The sequence below is a fragment of the Hyperolius riggenbachi genome, chromosome 7 (genome assembly GCF_040937935.1).
Source record: "Hyperolius riggenbachi isolate aHypRig1 chromosome 7, aHypRig1.pri, whole genome shotgun sequence".
In the NCBI taxonomy this organism is placed as follows: Eukaryota; Metazoa; Chordata; class Amphibia; order Anura; family Hyperoliidae; genus Hyperolius; species Hyperolius riggenbachi.
Genome location: NC_090652.1, coordinates 27,191,389 through 27,218,413, shown reverse-complemented (window position 1 = coordinate 27,218,413; position 27,025 = coordinate 27,191,389). Strand labels below are relative to the sequence as shown.

Genomic DNA, 27,025 nt, shown 5'->3' with positions numbered 1-27,025 from the left:
CACTTTGGTGTCTCAGCCTTGGGTGCTGGAGGACCTTGTCCCGGCTCTGGATCTAATTAACATGTATAAATACATCAGAGGGCAATATAACAGCTTGGCGGATGAGCTTTTTGTCCCTAGGCCTTCATAAAGGACTAGAGGACATGATCTGTGCATGGAAGAAAAACGTTTTAGCCATTTATTTAGGAAAGGGTTCTTTACAGTAAGAGTGATTAAGATGTGGAATGCATTGCCACAGGAAGTCATTATGGCAAACTCTATACCTGCATTTAAAGGGGGCTTAGATGCTTTCCTTGCGTTGAAAGACATCCATGGCTACAATTACTAGGTAATGCCTAATGATATTGATCCAGGGATTTTATCTGATTGCCATCTGGAGTCGGGAAGGAATTTTTCCCTTTAGGGGCTAATTGGACCATGCCTTGTAAGGGTTTTTTCACCTTCCTCTGGATCAACAGGGATATGTGAGGGAGCAGGCTGGTGTTGTACTTTGTACTGGTTGAACTCGATGGACGTATGTCTTTTTTCAACCAAAATAACTATGTAACTATGAACTAACACATGCCTGTGCTTTATACTGACAAGCAACTTCGCTAATCTGCTACAGGTGTCTCATGTGCTAAATGCCTGCTCCATTTGCCTACACTGCTTGCTGCAATCCTATGTTCTACCAAATAAACAATGGACTTACACAGGCTTGTGTTTCTTACGAACAAATAATGTGGCCATGTGTGCATGGACCTTTGTCAATCTGTCCGCTCTGGTTATGTGCCACGTGAAGATGTACTTGTGAGCAACTCTGTGATTGATATCTCAAGATACTTGGAAGTGCTGAGTATGCCTCTCTAGGCGGTGTATTATTACTATCATTTATATCGCAGCTTCCAAGTTACAGTGAACACGCAAGTTGATCCTGCTAATGAGCTGTGTCTTAGTTGCCCTTCATACCAAGAACTTTTTCGGCTGGGTGTAGAAGTTGTTTGGTCCCTCCCTCTTTTTGATTTGTTCCTTTCTGTCTTTTTTTCAGATATGAAACCAAAAAAATAAAAATTTTCCTGTAACCTGCATGTGGCAGGTGGGACTTTGAAATTTCAATTTCTGAGCTGCGCAACTTCAATCGTGGCTCTGTGCACAGAGATTACATTCTGTTCAATAGGCTAGGTGGGGATCCGAGGAGGGTGGTGGGTCTGAGGTAATGGTGGGGATGTGGGCAGGTTGCTGCTATGGATGTTTTTATGTATAATTCTGCAAGTGTTAAATAAAGTTTTGTATTTTTATAAAAAATATATTTATATTCAATCAGGCCATACCCCTCCCATATTTTGATCTCAAAGGGATTGTTCTAAATAATGCACTGGGGAGGTGATCGGGGGGGGGGGGTCTGAGGGTGATCTGAGGGCGTGGGCGGGTGTTTGGGTGCCTACAAGTAGAGTGACCAGACGTCCCGGATTGCCCCGGACGCGTCCCGGATTCGGGGTCCGCTGTCCCAGGCAGCATGAGGTCCCGGGAAACGTCCCGCTTTCAGCAGCGGGACGTCCCGGCCTCGGGACTCTGGCCACTCTCCTCATGAACTGGCAGCGGCGTCTATAGACGCCGTGCCAGTTCATTGCCCGCAGCCCCACTCCAGCCTCCTCTTCCGGTGTCTGTTCCGACACCGGCAGGCGAGCAGGGCTACGGCAAGATGGCTGCCGAAGCCCTGTACCGGAGACTATTTGTGTCTCCAGTGCATGGCTTCGGGCGCCATCTTGCCGTAGCCCTGCTCTACCTGTCAGCGTGGGAGACTTCAGGAGGAAGGTGGTCCTGGGAGCAGCGCGCCAGAGGCCGGAGACTTCTGCCAGGTGAGTAAATGCTTTCTTTTCCAGGTGAAATGTTTGTCCGCATTGCGTTTCTTTTCTGGTGAAATGTTTGCCCGCATTGCGTTTCTTTTCTGGTGAAATGTTTGCCCGCATTGCGTTTCTTTTCTGGTGAAATGTTTGCCCGCATTGCATTTCTTTTCTGGTGAAATGTTTGCCCGCATTGCGTTAATTTTCAGGTAAAATGTTTGCCCGCATTGCGTTTTTTTCCCAGGTGAAATGTTTGCCCGCATTGCGTTTCTTTTCTGGTGAAATGTTTGCCCGCATTGCGTTTCTTTTCTGGTGAAAGGTTTGCCCGCATTGCGTTTCTTTTCTGGTGAAATGTTTGCCCGCATTGCGTTTCTTTTCTGGTGAAATGTTTGCCCGCATTGCGTTTCTTTTCTGGTGAAAGGTTTGCCCGCATTGCATTTCTTTTCTGGTGAAATGTTTGCCCGCATTGCGTTTCTTTTCTGGTGAAATGTTTGCCCGCATAGCGTTAATTTTCTGGTGAAATGTTTGCCAGCATTGCATTTATTTTGTACTGACATGTTTGCCCACATTGCGTTTATTTTGTACTGACATGTTTGCCCGCATTGCGTTTCTTTTCTGGTGAAATGTTTGCCCGCATTGCGTTTTTCTGGTGAAATGTTTGCCCACATTGCGTTTCTTTTCTGGTGAAATGTTTGCCCGCATTGCGTTTCTTTTCTGGTGAAATGTTTGCCCGCATTGCGTTTCTTTTCTGGTGAAAGGTTTGTCCGCATTGCGTTTCTTTTCTGGTGAAATGTTTGCCCGCATAGCATTTCTTTTCTGGTGAAATGTTTGCCCGCATTGCATTTATTTTGTACTGACATGTTTGCCCACATTGCGTTTATTTTGTACTGACATGTTGCCGGCATTGCATTTATTTTATACTGACATGTTGCCCGCATTGCGTTTATTTTGTGCTGACATGTTGCCCATTGCGTTTATTTTCTGGTGTCCGGGGGTAACTGTTACTGCATTTATTATTTAATGGTCATAGATGGCTATGTTTGCTGCTTTCTGGTTACGGTATACTGTTAGCATCACACAGTTTCTGCACACCCATGATGCAAAGTCTTGTTTGTCCACATCATAGCGTAAACACTGCTTTCTTATGCCTCGCTGTTACATCATTACGTTAGCTCTGCCCATACAATGGCATGGCCACACGCACGCACGCACGCACGCACGCACACTCCCAGGTTGGACCCACAAAAATCTGGTCACTCTACCACAAGGGGCAGATTAGGGTCTGATCTGATGGGTAGTAGTGACATATGGTGACGGGGTGATTGATAGGTGATCAGCGTGTGATAAGAGGGGAGAATAGATGCAAGCAATGCACTGGCGAGGTGATCAGAGGGGGTCTGAGAGTGTGGGCAGGTAATTAAGTGCCCACAAGGTGGTGATTGATGGGTGATCAGTGGGTGATTAGAGGGGAAAACAGATGTAAACAACGCACTTGGGAGGTGATCTGAGGGTGGATCTGCAGGCGACCTGAGGGTGTGGGCGGGTGATCAGGTGCCCGGAAGGGGCAGGTTAGCGTCTGATCTGATGGGTGGCAGTGACAGGTGGTGACAGTGGGTGATTACAGGGGAGAATAATGTATACAGTAAACGGGGGGGGGGGGGGGGTCTGGGGAGGATCTTAGGGTGTGGGGGGTGATCAGGAGCCCCCAGGGGGCAGTTTGGGACCTAATCTAAAATACAACATTGACAGCTAGTGACAGGGAGTGATTGATGGGTGATTAGGGGTGCAAACAGTGGCCTTAGGGGGTGATAGGAAGTCTGAGGGGTGCTGTGGGCGATCAGGGTGCAGTACATTATACATTACAGAGTGTATAATACACTTTGCAGTCGGCAGATCGGGGGTTAACACCCGCCGGCGCTTCTAAACAGCCGACAGGTTGACGTCGGAGGTGGGCGGAGCCTATTGATCCCCAGGCACTTAGTCCCCCAGGAGCTGCCGCCGATCGGAGTTATGCGATCCTGGGGGTGCCACTTTGCTGACACTCATTGGTAGTGGGCGGTCGGCAAGTGGTTAACACCTCTTATCAAAGTTAAACCACCTTATCAGAGTAGTATAGTGAGCGCTACGAACTTATGCCTACTAATTGGCAATGACAAGAACTCCACACGTCCTGCCCTGAGCCTGTAGCGCTCACTATGCTACTCTGATAAGGTGTGTTATCCCTAAAAGCTCAGGGAAAAGTGCACACAAAGGCGCTCAGGGCTTGCACGTGTGCTGGCGATTTCTAATGTGAACAAGGCCTCACACATTGTAGTAGTCAATCTGCTGATCAAGGCCCCTTAAAGTGAACCTCCAGACTAAAAATCGACTCGGCAGCACTGAAAAGGCCCGGTGTTTCTTTAAGTTTCACAGCATTAGAACTTTGTTTCTCTTATACAAGCCTCATTTTTAGCTGCACAGAAGAAAACTGCCCGGGCTTTTTTCCCCGATGCTGTGCAAAGCAAGATGGGATTTCAGGTGTGTTGTGGTTCTCGTTCTGCTGTTTTAATGCAATTTTTTTTTTTTGTTTTTACATTTTGAATTTGATATTTGAAGCCTAGCGTGTGCAGCTGGGAGGGGTTATCAGGACACAGGACAGTTGGAACTGTGTCATATGCTCCATGTCACCTTCTTTCAACCAAAAAGATGGCTGCCCCCATGACAAAGATGGCAGCCCCCATGAATCACAAACATTTGTCTGTTCTTTTAAAACAGGGTGGGTAAGAGATTATATTACCTATCTATTTTAATTAACATAACTAATGTAACTTGATGACAGTATGTTTGTTTAGGCTGAAGTTCCCCTTTAACTTTGGTAAAGTGTGTTATCTCTGATAAGGCATGTTAACGGCCGTGCTATGCATTAGCACGGTTTAGTGAATCAACCCCAGAATGTGAACAAGCCCAAAAATCTTTACTTCCTGCACATACCAGATTATTATTGCAGTGCATATACCAGATTCCCCGGCCTTGCCGATTCTTCTGACCATGGGCCCGATTCATGAAGCTCTGGTAACATTTACGTGCATAAACAGCAGAGGTTCAGACCATACTCACCCAAGGGTCAGTACAGCCGTTCTCATATAGGAGGAGGAGTGACGATCACAAGTTTTTGCTGGATTTCTGTCCAGGGTCCAAGTGTGTCAGCAGGGCCAGATTTGTACTGTTTACCGCCCTAGGCCACGGTCACCAGCTACCACCCCCCCTTCAGTAGGTAGCGATATGATCCCTCCCCCTTTTCTCTAGTATATGTAGCTTGATGACCCCCCCCCCCCCCCAGTATATGTAGCCAGGTGACTCCTCCCCCCTTTCCCTTCAGTATAGGTAGCAAGATAACTCCCTTAATCCCTTCTTATCCCACCTTTCAGTATAGATAGCCAGCTCACCTTCACACTGCAGCAGCCATCTGTGTCACTCATTTCTCTGCTCATCTCCAGCGCAGAAACTTCCTCTTCCTTTCCGTCTCCAATGCTGTCCAATTCCATAGCCATCGGCCACAATGCAAACGTGCACAGAGAGCAAGGTGACTGCTGTACAGGCGACTAGCAGCAGAGTACCGCGGTCAGGCTCGCCTGATCTCCCTGCAGTAGTGACTGGGTGGTGTAATGGTTAAGGGCTCTGCCTCTGACACACAAGACCAGGGTTTGAATCTCGGCTCTGCCTGTTCAGTAAGCCAGCACCTATTCAGTAGGAGACCTTAGGCAAGTCTCCCTAACACTGCTACTGCCTATAGAGCGCATCCTTGTGGCTGCAGCTCTGGCGCTTTGAGTCCGCCAGGAGAAAAGCGCAATATAAATGTTGTCTTTTCTTACATTGCAGCATTTGCAAGCTTGGCAGTGCTGCACCAGTTTAGCCTGCTGCTGTGGTGACCTAAGCCATGGCCTAGATCCAGCCCTGTATATCAGTGGTGGGGGCCAGGTCATGGTAAGCCACTGCAAGATCCAGGTAAGTATCTAATTTCTTACAGAAGGTTTGCTTCAGGTATTCTTTAAAGTGAACCCAAGGTGGGTTTGAAGAATATTATCTGCATACAGAGGCTGGATCTGCCTATACAGCCCAGCCTCTGTTGCTATCCCAAACCCCCTAAGGTCCCCCTATACTCTGCAATCCCTCATAAATCACAGCCACGCTGCTGACAAACAGTTTGTCAGAGCTGGCTGTGTTTATCTCTATAGTGTCAGTCTGCTGCTCTCCCCGCCTCCTGCAGAACTCCAGTCCCCGCCTGCATCCCTTCCCTCCCTGCTGATTGGAGGAAAGGGACGCGGGCAGGGACCGGAGCTATGCAGGAGGCGGGGGAGCAGCTGAGACTGACACTACAGATGTAAACACAGCCTCACAGCACAGCTGTGATTTATGAGGGATTGCAGAGTGCAGGGGGACCTTAGTGGGGTTTGGGATAGCAACAGAGGCTGGGCTGTATAGGCAGATCCAGCCTCTGTGTGCAGATAATATTCTTCAAACCCACCTTGGGTTCACTTTAAAGAATACCTGAAGCAAACCTTCTGTAAGAAATTAGATACTTACCTGGATCTTGCAGTGGCTTACCATGACCTCCTGGCCCCCACCACTGATATACAGGGCTGGATTTAGGCCTAGGCCATGGCTTAGGTCACCACAGCAGCAGGCTAAACTGGTGCAGCACTGCCAAGCTTGCAAATGCTGCAATGTAAGAAAAGACAACATTTATATTAAACACACCTCGGGTTCTCTTTAAAGACAACATTTATATTAAACACACCTCGGGTTCTCTTTAAAGAGAATCTAAAGTGAAAATAAGTGTGGTGCTTCTACAGCCCCCTGCACCGTCCTGGAACGACCCTCCAGTCCCGCAAAGTGGCTTAGTTTTGATTTTGGCTACTGAGCTTGACGCCAGGCACTGTACCTGCGTGGCCCTGGCCAAGCATATCTGCGTTCGCACTCCTGCGTAGGCGCCGTAGAGATTTCTCATACTGCGCAGGACGCTCCTGGTGACAGGCGCACAAACGAGGATGCGCACTGCCAGGACCATGCAGGCACAGTGGCTTGCGACAGGTGCAGTTGCCGAATTCGTAACTAAACTGTGGCGGGGACCGGAGGATCGGTGAGTGACGGCGCGGGCACAAAGAGGCTGCAGGGGGCTGGTAGAAGCCCCAGGTAAGTAAAACACTATTTTCACTCCACTTAACATTCCCTTTAAGGCTGGACGTAGCTTAGTAAATATGTACCCAGTGACTCCCTCGCTATTGTGCGTCATCTGTTGTGTCCACACACCATAAACCATAACACAGATGAGCAGGAACTGTGTGTAAAACTTGGGAGGAGGCTCCTAGCAGATAAGGGGAATACAGCATTGTGCTGCTATAACAGATAAGAGGATGGTTTGTCCAGGGGACAGCTGGGCAACACACACAGCTGCTATCAGGGTGGATTTATAACGTCATCATGCAGAAAAAGACATGTGCCCAGATGCAATTCACCTTTACTCCTAGGTGACATTTTTACACCTTGTCAATAAAACGTCCTACCACCTACAAACAATTCTTTTTAAGGTACTTTTTCACCTACTTCTTGGTACTTTATCTAATGCAAAGTGCAGCACAGTAATGTTAACCAATTAAGGCCCCCCCCCCCCCAGGCTATTTTTTTTACAAATTAGGCCACTGCAGGGCCATACTACTCAGCACACAAGTAATCCCCCGCCCTTCCCCCCCACCAACAGAGCTTTATGTTGGTGAGCTCTAAAAGCTGCTGTTTATTCATTTTTTTTTTTAAAATACACATACATTTTTAATTCCCAGCGCTTCCTCCCTCCCCCTGCCAGCCAATCACAGTGATCGGCTGTCATAGGTATCAGCCTATGACAGCTGTTCGCTCCGGTGCCTCCTAAGTGGACAGCCGTGCCTAGTGTACCCGAAATAACATTTGATGTGATGTGGAAAGGACAGACACCTACTGTATAATGTGCTTTTATTTATTTTTTCTCCGCCTGAAGGAGTTAATATCCAGCTATGTAACCGAGTTTTTCTGGGGCTATAGCATCCCTCAGTGATAAATTACAAAACCCTTTCCTAAGTAGATAACTGTGCTTCTGCCTGCAAGGGATATATAGAAAGTTCAATAGTTTATGCATTTTCCCTCTGGGATGCATTAGACCAGCTGTGCCCAACCTATGGCCTGCGGGCCATTTGTGACCCGCAAGGCCAGTTTCTGTGGCCCGCGCGGCGGAGGGGGAGAGGATCGGGTGGTATTGCGTAGTTATAGTATCGGTATAGTCCCGCGCATACACCAGCGTGTGCTCCGTATTCAGCCCCGGGTAGCGCTGGGTTAGAAAGCCTCGCTCATTGGTTACTGCAGGAACCTTCCCTCCAATAGGAATCAGCCTAATTCCTATTGGAGGAAGGTTCCTGCAGTAACCAATGAGCGAGGCTTTCTAACTATCCCAGCGCTACCCGGAGCTGAATACGGAGCACACGCTGGTGTATGCGCGGGACTACGCCGATACTATAACTACGCAATACCACCCGATGCTCTCCCCCTCAGCCCCACACAGAGCCGGCAGCCCCCTCAGCCCCACACAGAGCCGGCAGCTTCCTCAGCCAGCACACTACAGGCAGGCCATGTGTGGGTAATTAGGCCTCTGTTCCTCCTCAGCAGAGCTGACAGCCTCCTCAGCCAGCACACTACAGGCTGGACTCTGATACCATTGCTGCATTAATCTGCTGCAAACTTCTCATTAAGAAAATGTGCATCAAATGGTGAGTACAATTCTTATATTGTCGTTTTCTTTCCATTTCCAACACCATGTTAACTGTTACTAGAAAAAGTTTTACATCGAAATTTTGTATGCATGTGTTCCGGCCCTCGGGATTTTTCTTGATTTGAAGTTTGGCCCTCGGGCCAAAAAAAGGTTGAGCACCACTGCTTTAGACGCTGCAATCGAGCAGACAAAAAAAATCTACTTTGTAAATGTTTATACAAACCATGGGATATCTAACAAGGCCATTTTTAGGAGTAGGACGACTGATTCAATCGTTTCTCTCATTAGGTTTTAAATTTAACCTGAGATGAAAATAAACTGGAGAGAGCTCATGAAATAAATTATTCCACGCAGCTTTAAATTGGGCCATCAAAATGCTCCTCCAGGCTGATCACTCCCTCGCTACCGTCCTGTATTGCCTGGATCCTCCACAATTCAGCTTGAAAAGTCCTTCAGTCAGCGCAGTCCAGCCGTGGGTACTCCCAGCTAAGGGAGTGTACGCACTGCCGAGCATGCACAGTACTTCCCAGACTGGAGGACTTTCCGGCAGTATGACCCATTCATTACAGGACGGTGGCAAGGGAGCGATCAACCCCAGGGATGTGTAATTTTTTTTTAAACCCTATCTCAGGATCCCTTTAAAGAGACTAACAAAATGTTGAACCTTATTTCTTCTTTCCTATAAAGTTCCTATACCTGCTCTAATGTGCTCTGGCATACTGCAGCCTTTTCTAGTTGCACTGTCTCTGTAATAAATCTTATCTTTTCTCCTCTGTCGGGCTCAGGCTGTACTGTGTGGAATGTGCAGCACTGCTTGTCATTTGCAGAAGCTATACACACCCTCTCCAAGCTCTGCATGAGTCATACAGTGAGCTGTTCTCACTCTGGTTAGAAGCCATGATTTTTGTTTGTAAACACTGCATAAAAATGGCATTTACAAGCCAGGATTGCAGCAGGGAGTGGCAGAAACAGCACACAGGGGCCCAGGAGAACATAATGAATAGAATTGTATGCTTTTTATTGTAAGAATTTTAGAGTACAGATTCTCTTTAAAGAGACTAACTTCAAAAAGATCCCCTGGGGGGTACTCACCTCGGGTGGGGGAAGCCTCCGGATCCTAATGAGGCTTCCCACGCCGTCCTCCGTCCCATGGGGGTCTCGCTGCAGCCCTCTGAACAGCCGGCGACAGACCCGACTGTAATTTTAATATTTACCTTTGCTGGCTCCAGCGGGGGCGCTGTGGCTGCTTTCGGCTCGGAAATAGACGGAATTACCCGATCTCCGTCGGGTTCGCTCTACTGCGCATGCGCCGGAAACTTGCGCCTGTGCAGTACAGCGGACCCGACGGAGATCGGTTATTTCCGCCTACTTCGGAGCCGACAGCCGTCAGAGCGCCTGCGCAGGAGCCAGGAAGGTAAATATTACGTCACGGCTGTAAGGAGGGCTGCAGCGAGACCCCAGAGGGACGGAGGACGGCGTGGGAAGCCTCATTAAGATCCTGAGGCTTCCTCCATCCGAGGTGAGTACCCCCCAGGGGCCGTTTTGCCGTTACAGTTCCTCTTTAAAGGTTTGTCATTACAATGACTGGTTTACCTTATTTCAGTGTTGCTGCAATCAATTTCTCCATGTGCCACAGGGGAAGCTTAGGCAGTGCATACGAAATAAAAAAAAACACAAGGCAAAAGAATGTTGTTTTTTAAATCATTTATTTCTGTACAGAACATGAGCCAGCAGGTTTAGATGATACCAATCTGTAACAAAAGAAAAAAAGGTTTGGTTAAAGTGAGTTCTGTATGTTTTTTCTGAGTTCAATCTATGAGTTTCCCTCTGAGTCAGGATTATATTCATAGGTTTATTTAGTTTATGCTTCTTTCCACTGAGACAGGAAGCAAAAACATCTTCATTTCCTGCCTCAGATTCTGTGAGCAGCTGCCAATGGTGCCCCCTCCCTCCTGTGTAAACTTATTTTAGGCATTGTTAGAAGCAGTAAGCAATTGTGTACAATAGGAAATGCAGGTGTATATTCACTACACTGCAGTGTGTGTAGGGGGGTAAACTCACCCTTTATACACTGCCTCCGTGCTCTGCTCCCCACAGTATTCCCCAGCCTTTTAATATAGAGCGCTGTAAAAGCGCAAGAGACTTGGGGGCTACCATCGAAGGCCGTAATAGGAATTAAAGCGGATCTGAGATGAAAAACTAACAAGTAACTTGTCTATATATCTTATCTAAAGTTGAGATAGTTTACACAGCATATCTAGCTGCAAACAGCTTCAAAAGTGTATGATTAATTATTCCTGTGATAGAATGAGAGCGGCCATGTTCTGTTTGTCATTACACAGGTAATCTGCAACTGCATCTCCAGCCCTCAGCTCACTCCCACCACCTCCTCCCCTCTGAAATCTCTGGCTAGTAGCTGCCTCCTCCTCCTGCCCAGACTGAGCTCCCATAAGCACTTGCTACATGGGTCTGAGTGCCTTGGCGTTTGAGAAACTGTGGGCGAGGCTTGCTTAGTTTATAAGGAATTAGAGTATTACAACAAAAAGAAAACAGTATTTGGCTTGAGGAATGCCCTATAAACTATATGTAAAGAACACAATTATGCAATGTGTAAACGTTCCTCTCTGGATCCACTTTAAGGCTACAACAGCGCTCAGTGAGCAATTTGGGCGCCATCAAAAGACGGAGCTTGAAATTACTTTTAAAAACACTAATTCAGCTGCCAGCAGTAGCTGGAAGCCAAATCACATTGTTCCCCACCATTCACGTGGACCTGGAGGGGGAATAGGAATTAGCGCCGCCAGGACTTGCAGGAGCAGGGGAAGCCGTATATCTGCTGTATCCTGCGCCCAAGTCTCCCAGTGGTGATTTCATAGGTATGCCTAAATACTTCCACCTTCACAGCAGGAAAGAGAATGTAGCTAGAGAGCTGGAACGCAATGTGGAGGGCAGCGCACTGAGGCAGAGTCATGGGCTCCTGCGCACTTTTACCCATTTCACACCCTGCTATGGAGACTACAGCAGAAGTACAGAGGTTGGTCATTAGTGATCCAACAAGGTGGATCTCCAATGATGGCCTCAGTGTTGGGAGACTACCGAGTATAGGGAGAATGGACTCTATTCATATAACATTTGCAGTGAGCGATGTAAGGTTGGGGAATTCCTGCACTAAACTGGCGGTGCTGCCGAATTGATACATTTGCTGGCTGAGTTGTTACATTTCTCCTGCAGAGACAACTAGTATAAAGGAGGCAGCCCCAGCATCCCTTTACATGTGCATTTTTCTGCCTCTCCTCCTGAATCTGTCTATAAGGGCCCGTTTCCACTAGGGCGGTTTCGCCGGCGATTCTGCAGTTTCCCCGCACATGATTCGCACGGGGAAACTGCCAAAGGGGATGACGGCGCCGCGGCGGAATCGCCCGGAACCCCCCGCAGTATTCGCCGCAGAGGCTGCGAATCCCATAGCCGTGCAAGGCACGGCTCATGGGATTCGCCTGCGATCCCGCCCACCCGCTCAGTGCAGCGTGCGTCTGCGAGACGCACGCCGCACTAGTGGAGCCGAGCACTTAATCTTTCTAAACAATCTAATTGCTGCAGCTTAGAAGAACTTCAAGAAATGTTACACATGCAGGCTTTCTGATGTGAAATATATCTGAAAACAGGTACCCAAGGGGTTAAAAAAAATTTTGGCCTTGGTATTCCAGGATGCATTTTTTGTTCTGTTCTCACTGCAGCTGCCTGGGAGGTCTGTCTCTACATTAGCTTGGCTGTTATTGCTGGCTTATCGCAATATCGAAACAGCCGGGTTTCTCCTCTCACATTCAGCCTGCTCTAATCTTTAGGCATTAACCTTCAGTGACATGTGTTGTGACAGGGGTCTCAAACTCAATTTACCTGGGGGCCACAGGAGGCAAAGTCAAGATGAGGCTGGGCCGCAAAAGGGATTTCACAAAAAAAGTCAATCAGCAGCTGCCACCCAAACACCAAATCCCCCCCCCCCCCCCCCTGCATTGATTTTTATTTCAAAATCAAATTCACACTGAAGCGAGCTATTTTGCCCATTTTACCTTATAGTTCGCTTCAGTGCTCCCATTACAAGTAATCCGCCGTGTCCCCGCCCAGGGGGCAATCCGCCGGCATTTCCTGGAAGGGGCAGAGATTTCAGCTTCAGCTCTGCCTCTCCTGACATCAATCGCGGCGCATCGCCGCCTCTCCCCGCCCCTCCCTGTAAAGGAAGAGTAAGAGGGGCGGGCAGAGGCGGCGATGCGCCGCGATTGACGTCAGGAGAAGAAGAGCTGAAGCTGAAAGCTCTGCCCCTCCCAGGAAATGCCGGCGGATTGCCCCCCGGGCAATTTGGGGGCTCTGCAGCCCTCGTTTAGCGGCGGATTACTTGGGAGCACTGAAGCGAACTATTAGGAAGCTTTTGCCGGTGCGGTCCACAAAATATTGCATCGAGGGCCGCAAATGGCTCACGGGCCGCGAGTTTAAGACCCCTGTGTTGTGATAATCTCCGCACAAGGCAGTAATTTCACGCCCAGTTCAGGAATTGTAGCTTTTCATACGTAAACAGCTTTTATGAATTGATACTTTGCTAAATGGTCGGGAAAGTCAGCTGTTTTGAGCATTACCGCATGCAGGAATGCTTTATGAATAGAGGCCATTGTGTGGGATTACATGTACATAGATCTTCTCCCACTCTAGCCAAATAGAGCCAGCTCAGCGTTGGAAAATGATGCAACTGTGGTACATATGCAGCGAAAAACCCCAATAGACATAATGTTAGAGATTCATGCCACTAGCTTGTGATGTGGGGCTTCTTCCCATCCCGTAAGCAGCCGTAGTGGTCACATGATCAGTATTTCAAAAAGGTAGACAGAACTTTTTTTTTTATTAAGATATAGAATCAGAAACATGCAAGTAGCTAGTAGCCATTTAAACAAGAATTGTACTGCACATTTTCCTTCTCTGTTAAAGAGACTGAAGCAAGTCGAAACTTTACTTTTTTTTTTTAACAGGCAGTCATGTTAAGTAGTATAACCCCTGCTAAAACGCCGCTGTCCTGCGGCAAAACACGGGGTTTATACCCCCCAAATCCCCTCCGTGGTGCCCGGGGAGCGCTTCCTGAAGGAGGCAGAGCTAAGCCCTGTAGCTCTGCCTCAGCGTGTCAATCCCCACCTCTCCCCACCCCCCTCAATCTGCCTTCACAGAGAGGGGCGGGGAGAGGCGGAGATCCATGCGGCGATTGACAAGCATGGAGGCGGAGCTGCAGCTCATAGCTCTGCCTCCACGAGCAGCAAAATCCTCGACCAAGAAAGTCGTGGATTTTGCAGGGGGATTTGGGGGGGGGTAAAGACCCCTTGTTTTGCCGTGGGATAGCAGGGTTTTAGCAGCGGTTATACTAATTAACATGACTGCATGTTAAATTTATACTCGCTTCAGAGTCTCTTTAAATATTTTCTGGGAAGGGTAATATTTGCAGCTGTCACAGCTGTCTTGGTGAGTAGAATGATGCCAGTACAAACAGCTGCAGCGATCACAGATATGTCTGCAGAGCCATTCTATATACTGTACAGTATTCACACAAGCAGAAGCTGTCAACAGTCAAGGAAAAATGAATGCTGCCCGGAAAGGACAGTGATATAACAGACAACAGCACACCCACCAAGTACATTTCATGCATTTTTAAACACTAGGTGTGCAGAAAAATGCATCCCGTTACAAAGGGGGAAGGAGAGGTGCAAACTATCAATATTAAAAGGTGCCCATAGATTACTCTACTTGGTGGCCAATCGAACTTCTGCCACCAAGAGCAAATATGGTCGCATGTATTGAGCGGACATACTGAAATATCTCAGGCCGACATGCTCGATTGGCAGCGGTAACTGCATGCGATCACAGATGAATGAAACCCCTGGCAGCTGCCGCCCACCATATTTATGTACCCCTCCCGCTGGTGCCCCATGCGGTTATACTTTACCCATCACACCACCCGCTAGTGCAGGCTTGGGCAAGCTTGGCCCTCCAGCTGTCACAGAACTACAAGTCCCACAATGCATTTGCCTTTATGAGTCATGACTGGCCGTCAGACTCCTGCAATGCATTGTGGGACTTGTAGTTCCTTAACAGCTGGAGGGCCAAGTTTGCCTATTCCTGCGCTAGTGTCTGTCGTACTTCCGCATTCTGGACCCACGTGACTGACTGACTATAGCACGTGTGACAGCACACGCGCCCCACGAGCTATAATGCCGGCAACCATGTGGGGGAGAATATGCGGAAGAGTATAGCAGCAACATGCACAGCGCAAAGTATAACGGCACGGGGCATAAAACATTGATTAGGGGGGGGGGGGGGGGACAGTGGCCAGGGGCTTCAAAAGGCAGATTACCGCAAGATTTAATATAAAAAAAATCCGGAATTGGCCTGCAATTTATGATGGCCAACAGGTCTCTTTCCATTCATATTCAATCAGAGAGATCTGTCTCATTCAATGTCCCACCAAAATCCCTGCCACTAGAGTGGAGAACAGATGTTTTTCTGATCTCCACTTATTACAAAAACAAAAAAGTTTGCTTTCTTAAAACAGAAAGAATTTGCGATAATTCAGGTTGGAGTGAGCTCGAGATGTCTCCCAGTGCATCACTGCTGAATATATGCAAATTAACTATTCTACCCTTAGAAGCTAAACACACCTCCAGAACCGCTGGAATGCAATGATGTGTCAGCTTGTTAATTTGTACAGAGCCATAATAATCCAGCATGCATACAGACTGTTTTGGATTGTTTGATCATCAGTGCATTGCATGGAATAATTTGGCTCTATGCAGTAGGGCTTGTAACACCGAGAGGTACAGACTAACCAGCAAGCTCATGGTGACCCAGAACTCATTGGAGTGTGTGAGGGGCTACAATGGTCCTAAAAGCCCCCTTACTAAAATGCTAAGAAAACCACCGATTACTAAATGGACAGTGAACAGCTCCTAAGATATACATAGGAGCCATTCACCCTTGTCACGCTTGTCATGCCATCTGACCCGGGCTATGCAAATCGTCGCTGCTCAGTCCCTGTGTGCAAGGAAGAAGCATTGAGATCTACACTGGTCTGCAAAAGACCAATGAGAATCACAACAGTGAGCCTATGGAGAGTCCCAGGCTGGCCTCCAGGCTGATTTCAAAAAAGGACCGAGTGGTGGCAGGACAAATGGGCAGAGATCGCTTTGGGACACGGAGTTGGTTGCAAAATGGATCATTTCAGTATTTGTATAGCGCTTTTAACCCAGCCGAGCGGTTGCTTGCAGCCATTACGCCGGTACCAAGCCCGGATAAATGGGGAGGGTTGCAGAAAGACCCGGCGACATACTCAAAAAATTTGCCAACAGAATTTTATGGAAAGGCTCTCATAGTGCTTTTTTCCTGTCTGACTCAAAGCGTTTGTGTAGAGAGCACTTAGTAGGCAGTAGCAGTGTTAGGGAGTCTCGCCCAAAAACTCATATGTTAGAGGCAGAACCATTACACTATCCAGCCACCACCAGTACTACTGCGCAGGATGCTCTTGGCTGCAGGATGTGCGCGCCACAGCACTGTGCCAACTGGTCGAAGTTACTGGGAGGATTGCATGTGATCCAGGAGGCTGGAGGAAACCCAAGGTATGTATGAATTTGTCATTTTATTTAGTCTAGTACATTAACGTTTCTACTGCTTAGTACACAATGCAATTTCCCGTCAGATTGATAGTTGAATCGATTCATTCCAAACAGGTCCAATCTGATTCCAGATGCGATGGAAAATTGCATTGTGTGTACTAAGCCTAAGCGATATTCGATACCGGAGAACCTAATGTCAAGCAACGTGTCAGACCTGTCAACTTTCAATGGCCTCAATTCACTAAGATCATGCTAGAGATAAGGCAAGAGATAACTTGCCACCACATAGTGAGAGAGCCAAGTTACCTCCCCTGCAGCCAAGTTACCTCCCCTGCAGCCAAGTTACCTCCCCTGCAGTCAAGTTACCTCCCCTGCAGTCAAGTTACCTCCCCTGCAGTCAAGTTACCTCCCCTGCAGTCAAGTTACCTCCCCTGCAGTCAAGTTACCTCCCCTGCAGTCAAGTTACCTCCCCTGCAGTCAAGTTACCTCCCCTGCAGTCAAGTTACCTCCCCTGCAGTCAAGTTACCTCCCCTGCAGTCATTTTCACACGCAGTTAATTAACAGCTTGTCTTTAACTTTAGAATTCTGGAGTTATTTTGAGGATTGAAGAGTTAACTTAAAGACAGAAGAGTTAACTTTAGGTTTGCCTGAGGTAAAATGTTTCCTGAACACTGCATGCCTCATCACCATGGTGAGAACTCTAGAAATGTTATTAAAGACAGGAGATAATCTTAGTGAATTGAGGCCAATGCCCTTTAGTATGAGATACACAAACATGCATGTGAGGGATTTACCTTTGCGAGGGGAACAATAGCTTTTTTTTTTTCAAACAAAAGTTTTCTACGGATTTCAAGTAGAATTTATAGCCCTGGATGGGATTGGACACAAAGTAAGGGAAAATCTCAGTAGGAGACGCCTGACTAAAGATCTAGAATTGTGCATCAGCGGTTCCTTTGAACACATCAATGTATTCAGATAGGTACTATTTTCCATCATTTGCACGTGAATTCATTCTAGATCTACAGCGGACATTTCTCTCAAAGCAAACCTGTACCAGGAATGTGCTTAAATCCCAACTCATGTCTAACAGCCATCCAGGTGCCATCTTGGTTATTAGAGGACAGTTATGTATATGAATGTTTATATAAAATAACTTCAGGGTCCATGGAATATTTACATGTGCCCACTTCTGCATTTAGACCCATTGAGTTATACTCCTGTTTGCCTGATGAAGCGGGACCACACCAGCGAAACGCGTTGCACTACGTGGAGTTAAATAAAACGTTTTTGTATTGATATATTGTGACTCAATTGAGTTGTATATTTTTGAGGGAGGTAAGTCCACCTGAACATCCCCCTCTTCTAGACTGTTTTTAAACGTTTTTATTCTACTCTGGCGCCTCTGTACACCAAGCCTTGCTGAAATCTTGAGTCCACCCTCGGTGGAGGGGTGCTACCCAGTTTCTTATCTACAGAGAGCAACATCTTAACCTCCCTGGCGGTCTATTAAGATCGCCAGGGCGGCTGCGGGAGGGTTTTTTTTTTAAATAAAAAAAAACTGTTTCATGCAGCCAACTGAAAGTTGGCTGCATGAAAGCCCACTAGAGGGCGCTCCGGAGACGTTCTTCCGATCGCCTCCGGCGACCAGAATAAACAAGGAAGGCTGCAATGAGCAGCCTTCCTTGTTTTGCTTACATCGTCGCCATAGCGACGAGCGGAGTGACGTCATGGACGTCAGCCGACGTCCTGACGTCAGCCGCCTCCGATCCAGCCCTTAGCGCTGGCTGCGCAGGGCTCGGGCGGCTGGGGGGACCCTCTTTCGCCGCCGCAGAGCGGCGGCGATCAGGCAGCACACGCGGCTGGCAAAGTGCCGGCTGCGTGTGCTGCTTTTTATTTCGCTCAAATCGGCCCAGCAGGGCCTGAGCGGCGACCTCCGGCGGTGATGGACGTGTATAGTCGTCCATACCGCTGAGGAGGTTAATAACCTGAGTGGGGTCAGGTTCTAATACTCCCCACCTGCACTTGAAGTGGTTGCCTATCGGTAACCCATGTTTGTGAGTATATCTAAATATTTTGCTTTTAACCACAACCAACTTAATACTATACCATATTGGGCTCTCGATTTCTCTTTGTTCTTCCAAGCATATATGTGTATAATCTACTTCTGTTGCAATTCAAAAACAGAACCTCACCTTGTTATAGCAAAAGATAATTTGCTGTTATAGAACCTTATCCACTGGGTGGGCCGAAACTCCGACCAAGAATTGAACTTTACCCAATCAGTAGCTGATACCCCCTTTTACGTGAGAAATTATTCCTTTTCACAAACAGACCATCAGGGGCGCTGTATGACTGATATTGTGGTGAAACTCCTACAAGAAAACTGAGGACCATGGTCCTGGCAGTTTCCTGTCTGTGAACCTTGTTGCATTGTGGGAAATAGCTGTTTCCAACTGCCAAAAAAAGCATGCAGCAGCTACATCACCTGCCAACAGTAAAAATCTCACCATGTAATAAATGTCAGAATGTAAATGAGGGAGAGGAAAGAAAGATTTTACAATGGGCAAACACTGACTAAATCATTTATACATCATTATTGTAAAAATGAAGCACTTTTTTATTACACTATTTTTACTGGAGTTCCTCTTTATGTCTAGGTAAATGAGGAATGATTGGTCCCCTTGCTGCCCACTGACTGGTCATAGCATCATAGGCTCATCAATGGCTCCACTGGCAACAAGGCACTCTTCTTCTAAAGGTCCACCCTTATATATAAAATGTGCCATAACCACTACCATCAGTCAAGTGATGGCAGTGGCAGCACAAATATATGCAGCGTAAGAATAGACCAATCAAATCCTGCGGTGTACAAAGCATCCGCCCACCGGGGAGGTCTATAAGCATTTGTTTCCCTACATTCCTTTGCCAGAGACGTCTAAAAGCATTTAGTACAGAGTCAGGGAGTGCTGTGGACCTCACATTCCTTATGCCTGGTTCAGCCTAGGCAGCCAGAGCTCAATCCTGTGAGTCACCAATCCACACAGACGCAACAATAAGGAGGCACTCAACTGGCTTTCTGCTTTCACTGCACGTTTTGATTGGTCTATTACAGTTTAGATTTTAATACTTAGCATAATTTTTTATCATTAGCATAATTTTCAAGTTATTCGCACCTTAATGACATCGCTGCTGTCTAATGTAGACTTTGGTACACGATTTTGGAAAGACAGTGGAACTGAAGTTCATTTTGAAACAGTTTCACTTACCTGGGGCTTCTGCAAACCCCCAGCAGCCGTCCTGTCCCACGGCGGTCCTCCATTCTCCCGCCGCCGTTCTGTTTCTCGACTTGTAAGTTGAGGCCTGTGCAGCCTTGCCAAGCGTATCCTTTCTACGCGTTCCCATCTGCCATAGCGCTATTGTGGACTGGAACACGAAGGATACGCATGGCCAGAGCCGCGTAGGCAGAATGGCCTGGCGTCGAAACCAAAAGTAGCTGGCGGTGGGAGAACGGAGGATCATGGAGGACCGGCGCGGGACGGGACGGGACAGGACAGGTGCTGGGGGCTTGAGGAAGCCCCAGGTAAGTGAAACATTTTGTTTTAAAATGAACTTCAGTTCCGCTTTAAGCAATACAAGCATAGCTGGCAGATACAAGTACTGGCAGACTAAGGATTTCTAATGTAGTCAGGCAAAGCTTTGCTATTCACTCAGATGTATGACAATCTCATTCTACAATACACTGGTGAGGCTCTGGAAAATGTATTCTCTACAGGCTCACTATGCATCAGTGGTTCTGGGTGTGTAGCCTGAATTTTATGTGGCTGGATAGTGTACTAGTTAAGTGCTCTCCCTCTGACGCAGGAGACGAGGGTTCGGATCTCCGCTCCTTCTGTTCAGTAAACCAGCAACTATTCAGAGAGGAGACCTTGGGCAAGACTCCCCAACACCTGCTAATCCGATATATACAAAACACCAGGGTTTTATTTTTACTAATTTAAACTTGCCAGCATCATCTCAGAAAGAAAAAAATACAGCTTATTAAAAGAGGATATCAACCTGGACACAGTAGGATCACTTTTCATATCAAAATACTCAAAGGTAATCCTAATAAAAAAGTACAGTAGTAAACAGAGAGTCCATTTTGGAAGTGAGTGACCTACTACCCAGGTGTTCTATCCCACACTGATATTCAAACCAGTGTCTTCAAAAACAATTAAGTCTTTACCTTGTTAGCAACATCAAGCGCATCGTAATCGGGAGCGAGACGAACGTATGCCTTCTTCTCACCGTCTGGCCTGCAGCATAAACATAAACCTCATGTTACAGGTCTGTTATACAACCGCACAGATACACCAGAGGCTCACGTCATGCATCAGTGGTTCCTTTGGAAACATCAGTAACGTCAGCCAAGAAATGTTTTCCATCATGTGCATGCATTGCGAGGTCCGGCTGCTGCCCCATATAGAATGCTTACCTGATGAGGGTGTTCACTTTGGCTACATCAATGTCATACAGCTTCTTGACGGCTTGCTTGATTTGGTGCTTGTTGGCTTTGACATCGACAATAAAAACCAGAGTGTTGTTGTCTTCAATCTTCTTCATAGCCGACTCGGTGGTCAGAGGGAACTTAATGATGGCATAATGGTCAAGCCTAAAAGAAAAAATATTCAACATTTGAGAAAAAAAAAAAATCAACCATATAGGAAGAAGGACGACAGCAAGGGACTGATTGGCCTGAAGGGGACTGGAGGAAGCCCCAGGTATGTATAAAACGTCTTTTCATCTGTCGCAGGTACCCTTTAATTCGTAGTCACCAAAGCAAATTTTAACATCATACCAAATTATTTGATTTCATCAGCAAAGGGAGTGCGTACATTTGCATAAACCATCATCAGTGCAGAATTATTTCCATCTTGTTGACCATCTCTATTAGTGACACAGCTACACATCAGGCTTTATTCTTACAGCATAGATGTTATTTCGTATATATAAGAGATTCCTGTGTACACATCATATATACAGTCACAATCAGATATGTATATCTGACCTTAAAAATACGGGGACTGCTTTATTGAAGCAGCACAAGTAACTAATTTTGATTGGTTTATTTCATATTTGTGGACTAAGCACAGCTATTACTGTATGTATAAATTATTTATGATGACTATTATCTGAGAAATAGAACATTTTATCATATTTTCCATTTTACAGTTTAAATTCATTATGAGCATTTTTTTCCAGGCACCCAAAATTGCTCCGACTCCACAGCCCTGCCACATAGTAACAGAACATTCATCCTCAGCCCTGCAATGTTGTCAAGGGAATCAGCTCTAATAGGTGACAAGCCTTGTATATGTTGTACGAAGCTCTAGGCCTGGGACCCACTAGCAACGCTTTTCTAAGAGCCAGTGATTTGAAAAGCTCTTGATATGGGTGAAAAATTAACTCCTTCAAGTGAGATCACCATTACATTCGCAAACAAAAACAAACATATCACGCTTTTCTCCTGGCGGACTCAAACCGACAGAGCTGCAGCCACTAGGGCGCGCTCTATAGGCAGTAGCAGTGTTAGGGAGACTTGCCCAAGGTCTCCTACTGAATAGGTGCAGGCTTACTGAACAGGCAGAGCTGAGATTCGAACCCTGGTCTCCCATGTCAGAGGCAGAGCCCTTAACCATTACACCATCCAGCTACACGGCTTTTTTGCAAGAGCTTTTTGAAATCATAAACACTTGAAAAAAGTGCTGCTAGTGGGTTCCAGGCTTTACTGTTGGATTCTAACTTTTCTCCAAATAACACAGCCCTCCCTCAGATCTAGAGAAAGAACAAGTGGCAGTTGAAAACAAAGCATGTAAAGTTCAGGAAGGTGTGTATGGGTTGGTAAAAATGGTGGTCGGTGGGCAAAGTGTCCTAGGTAGGAGAGTATGCTTGCCTGAAGAGGTACGTTTTCAGATTGCGCCTAAAAAGAATAAGTGTGGGTGAGTGGCTGATGTGTTGAGGGAGAGTGTTCCAGAGGGGAGATGATCGAGATAAGTCTTGTAAGGGGCAGTGAGAAAAAGAGACCAGGGAAGAGGACGGAAGGATATTGTTAGTAGTTTCAATCCCCTAGCTTGTCTGAGAACATGGGTACATCAGTGAGATAAGGTGCAATCATAAGAATTCAGGCTTTGATCGCTTTGAAATACATCATCTGTACCACAATGCCTCATGTGTTTGGTGGTCTATTCTACAAAACTGTAGAGGAAGAAACAAAGCAATATAGATTAATGGAAAAGAAAGAACAAAAAGGAGGAGAAAGTATTCAGCTGAAGGCCTGGCAGTACATCTGCAGCTCTCAGGAAAGGAAATCATCAGGGGTCTCAAACTCGTGGCCCGCGGGCCATTTGCGGCCCTCGATACAATATACTGTGGCCCGCGCCGGCAAAAGCTTCCTTATAGTTTGCTTCAGTGCTCCCAAGTAATCCGCAGCATCCCCGTCACTTAACGAGGGCTGCAAAGCCCCCAAATCGCCTGGGGGGCAATCCGCCGGCATTTCCTGGAAGGGGCAGCTTTCAGCTTCAGCTCTGCCCTTCCTGACGTCAATTGCGACGCATCGCCGCCTCTGCCCGCCCCTCACTCTTCCTTCACAGAGAGGGGCGGGGAGAGGCGGCGATGCGCCGCTCTGCCCCTTCCAGGAAATGCCGGCGGATTGCCCCCCCCCCCGGCGATTTGGGGGCTCTGCAGCCCTCGTTTTGCGGCGGGGACATGGCGGATTACTTGTAATGGGAGCACTGAAGTGAACTATAAGGTAAAATAGGCAAAATAGTTCGCTTCAGTGTGAATTTGATTTTGAAATAAAAAAGGGACGGGGGCGCTGCTGATTGACTTTTTTTCTTATGCAGTCCAGCCTCATCCTGACTTTGCCTCCTGTGGCCCCCAGGTAAATTGAGTTTGAGACCCTTGATTTACGCCATGTTCACAATGACTGTTGCATTCCCCATGATAGCAGGAACACAACTGATTGGAAAAGCCGCGCGTTACGACACATACAGCCAATGAAAGGCATGCTTCACTGTAACCGTCCATGTCCGCATTTTTGCAGTAATGCACTCGACCCGCAACGCAAGCGCCACACTATGAGCGTTGCATTAGTGGTGCAGCGAGCCACGTTACAGAATGGCCATTATGCCACATCACTGTGAACGTCCTCTTACTGTATCTTTTATGGTAATGGGGAAACTGCCGTGGCACAACTATGAGCCAATTCTCCTCTGCAGCACTAGATAGTTTAAGGTGAAGCAATTTGTCAACCTCAAAACAACAAAATGATTAGAATAATGACCACCTGTAGCGTTTCCTTGCAAGGGCTGGAAATCACGTTTTTTCTTCAGGCATAAATACTGTTATCAGAACCTTAGTTTTAAAAGCTTGCCAGGAACCTATATACAGTTGGTCATAAAGGCATTACCCAAATCAACTTCTATAGGTAGATTGCTCGCTGAACTAAATGCACCTGAGAAAACGTTATTGTAAAATGTATAAGGCATTAAAAGTTGCATACTTGTTCCTTGTGGGGGCACTCTTCCTGGGATACTTGGGTTGCCTCCTCAGTCTCAAGGTTTTGGGTCTCCTGAAAGTAGGAGAGGTGCGAATCTTCTTCTTCTTGTGACTGTGTACACCCTTCAACACAGCCTTCTTGGCCTTCAAAGCCTTAGATTTGGCTTCGGTCTTTGCCGGGACAGCTGGTAAAACAAAATCACAGAAGTACACATCAAAAATAGACCTTACCATAAAACAGTTCCATGTATAACCTCTAAGATTATATTAAAATAATAATGTGCTGAACAAAAGGTTCTATATAGCAGACCGGTTTACAGAATGACTAAAAGCAAATGGGGGCTAACCCAGCCTTTGGGGACATTTCTTCTTCTTTCACCATGAAAGGGGTGGCAGAGCAATGATTCTGGAGGAGAGGCTGACAAACATTCATGTCACATGGGTGGGCAGAAAGCAAAGGACAAACTCAGCTGCACATCTAATGCCTGGTACACACCATGCAAATTAGTCAGACAGATCAGTTCTGATTTTAAGACATTATGTCCCTACAGTGGTAAACCATATGGTAGCATTGCTTAGGCCTGGCACATCAGTACATAAGCTGGAATCATTCTTCATCATACTTTGATCGCTTATTAGAAAACATCATGTGTGCCAGGTTCCCAGCCCGTGCTCATTCAATGATCCTGCATGGTGGTCACAATATAATGCCATCACAAAAACGTACCCACGGTGACAAAAATCAAGAAAATATTCATCATGGAAAAATTTGGCCATCACTGCAAAAGTTGCATTATAGGTACAGGCCTTCGCCCTCACATATCCTCCTCCTCTTCTTGGGTACATGATCCCCTTTACATCAGACACTGCTATCAAGAGTCCTATGGGCTGCTACTGTCCAAGCGGCAGTGGCCCTTATTAGTAAGTTTAATTGAACTGTGCAATACCAGCCTGCATTGCATTAAAGAAACTGGCAGATGGGGACACATTCCCTAATATATACACTAGGAATAGAAAAGATGTTCTCTGACCTTTATGATAAACACAAGCAGATCCCTACAGATCAGTATTGCTAACTCATCCCTTTAATTACTGACACATATGAATTATACTGGTTTTGTGGCTAGGTAGATGCAGTTAAGGCACAGATTATGTGCAAATAGCCCCAGAACCTGTATAACTTAGATGTGTGAGTAATTAAAGGGATGAGTTGGCTACACTGCTACAGATGTGCCTGTACTCTGCATGGAGCAGCACACTGGGCATGTACAGCATGATGAGCACTGACTCCCGCAGGCTGCACTGCTGCGAGCTGCCCGGCGTGTTCCCGCCTCTGGACACCCCCCTCCGCAGACCCGGTGCTGCCTGCGGGATTTCTCACTCCATTAGAGCAGAAAGGTTCCCCGTGCGGCCAGCCCGCGGCTCATTCCTCCCCGCATCTCTCACCCTCCTTCTTGACTTTAGGAGCCATCTCGTGGAAAAGGAAGACTACGGGGTTTCCTATACCATATAAGCAGGGGCTCCCGCTCTACACCTCGCGAGAGTCCGCTGTGCATGCTGCTACTTGTAGTCTAAAAGCTAAGTCTACCCTTAGTCATACTTCACTGTGGACTACAACCACCGGCATGCACTGCAGTAGGGGTGGTGCCAAAATCGCTTTCCGGGGCATGTGTGCTGAGCTACGTAAAGTGACGTCTCTAAAAAGAGGCGGGATTTCAGTAGCCCCGCCTATCTTCACAGACTGCTCCTTTTTATGTTTTCCTCTTGTGCAACTATAACTGCAATTCCACAAAGCGCCACACGGTGTCTCCATGAGCAGCCAGTGATGCAGGCAATAGCCGACCCGCAGAACACACAAACTGATAGGTGTTGAGCAGAAGTTGCCAGATTCTGACGGTTGTTCCTCTAGAGATGGGAAGTTCGGATCTTTTCAATGATTCGGATGATTCGAATCGGATCATTGAAAAGATCCGGATCTTTGATCCGAATCTCGGATCATTTTACTAGGGAAGCATTCGGGGGTGAAATGACTAGCAGGAGAGGACTTTCCCTGCGGTAGACAGAGAAGGAGAGGGGGGTGGACACACTGTGGGCTCTATTCATAAAAAAGTTGTTGCGAAAAAACTCCTGGAGGGAAAATACCGCAGCGGTATTTCACACTTTTGGGTGGTCATTCAAAGAAATCTTGAAAGCTGCGATGCAAGAGCGGAGATCTCCCGCTGAAAGCTGGCGGTAAGCTGTCGGAAGGCATGCGGAAACACTTCAGCCGGCAGAGTCCCTCCGTGCACTGCTCTCTCTGGGAGGTCTGTCCCATTCACTTGTATGTAATCCGCAAAATCAGAGGAAGCGGTATTTCCCGTCCACATACCGCTTCCTCTAAACTTTATGAATGGCCATTTTGTTACTTTTTTCTAGATAAATCTAGAAAAACACTGGAGAAGGCGGAAATTTCTCGCTCTGCTGGGGGATTGTAGATTTTCATGCGGGAACAGCTTTTTTGAATGCCCACTTTGCTAAATGGTCGGGAAAGTCCGCTGTTTTGAGCGGAAAACTTGCGGGAAGGTTTTATGAATAGAGCCCAGAGATGGGCAGGGAGTGGACAGAGGAGGGACGAGCAGAGAGCAGAAATGTTTGTTTGCACACAATACCCACAAGCTGCAATCATACAATAGCTTTACATATATTGCACCTATATGTTCATCTGTATGCTTTAAATGCAAACCTCGCACAGTGAAAGAAAGCATTCCCATTAGTGAAGTGCAGCTGTTTAGAGCAATGCAGGAGGATGATATTGCCCTGCAATCACAGTGCCTGCCCTGTCATTCTAGCCCAGCACTGTCTGCAAAGTTACTGAGCTGTGCTGCTTCTGAGCCAAAAGTTTCCCATTTGTTCACTCTGCACAACTACGGAACAGACAGCCTAAAATGAGCAACACATTGCAGCCAGTACGTGTGCTCTACACAAATCTTGGTATAATTCGCCTTCTTAAAACAGAAATCTGGCAGTGGCATGGATGTCCCCTCTCTCTCATGTACCTGTCTCCCTGCAAGGCTGCCTCCCCTCCAACAGAGCGATCCATCTCCGCTCTGCTTCCAGGACCCCGCTGCCCGCTGAGAGGGGGCGTGCCGCTGCTGGCCCCGCCCCCTTTGCGATCCGAATCACTCATTTTGATGATTCGGATGATTCGACTCACAAAAATGATTCGGATCAAAGATCCGAATCGTTCATGATCCGGACAACTCTACTTGCCA

At 47.0% G+C, this 27,025-nt stretch overlaps 1 protein-coding gene and 4 non-coding genes across 5 annotated transcripts; all 5 read right to left on the bottom strand.

Annotated features, from left to right (window-relative positions):
- Positions 1–10,287: 10,287 nt before the first annotated feature.
- On the bottom strand, positions 10,288–25,324 carry RPL23A (ribosomal protein L23a). Its single transcript, XM_068243781.1, has 5 exons — positions 25,221–25,324; positions 23,779–23,959; positions 20,713–20,889; positions 20,464–20,533; positions 10,288–10,349 (listed from the first exon to the last, which is right to left on the bottom strand). Exons 1-5 carry the CDS (start codon positions 25,243–25,245, stop codon positions 10,335–10,337), a joined length of 468 nt encoding a protein of 155 aa, XP_068099882.1. The 5' UTR covers positions 25,246–25,324; the 3' UTR covers positions 10,288–10,334.
- Positions 17,175–17,240, bottom strand: LOC137526287 (small nucleolar RNA SNORD42). The gene has a single exon (XR_011023104.1). It is a non-coding gene; the product is annotated as a small nucleolar RNA SNORD42 (small nucleolar RNA).
- LOC137526288 (small nucleolar RNA SNORD42) lies at positions 20,606–20,671 on the bottom strand. The gene has a single exon (XR_011023105.1). It is a non-coding gene; the product is annotated as a small nucleolar RNA SNORD42 (small nucleolar RNA).
- Positions 22,364–22,435, bottom strand: LOC137526290 (small nucleolar RNA Z17). Its single transcript, XR_011023107.1, has one exon. It is a non-coding gene; the product is annotated as a small nucleolar RNA Z17 (small nucleolar RNA).
- Positions 24,358–24,430, bottom strand: LOC137526291 (small nucleolar RNA Z17). The gene has a single exon (XR_011023108.1). It is a non-coding gene; the product is annotated as a small nucleolar RNA Z17 (small nucleolar RNA).
- Positions 25,325–27,025: the final 1,701 nt, after the last annotated feature.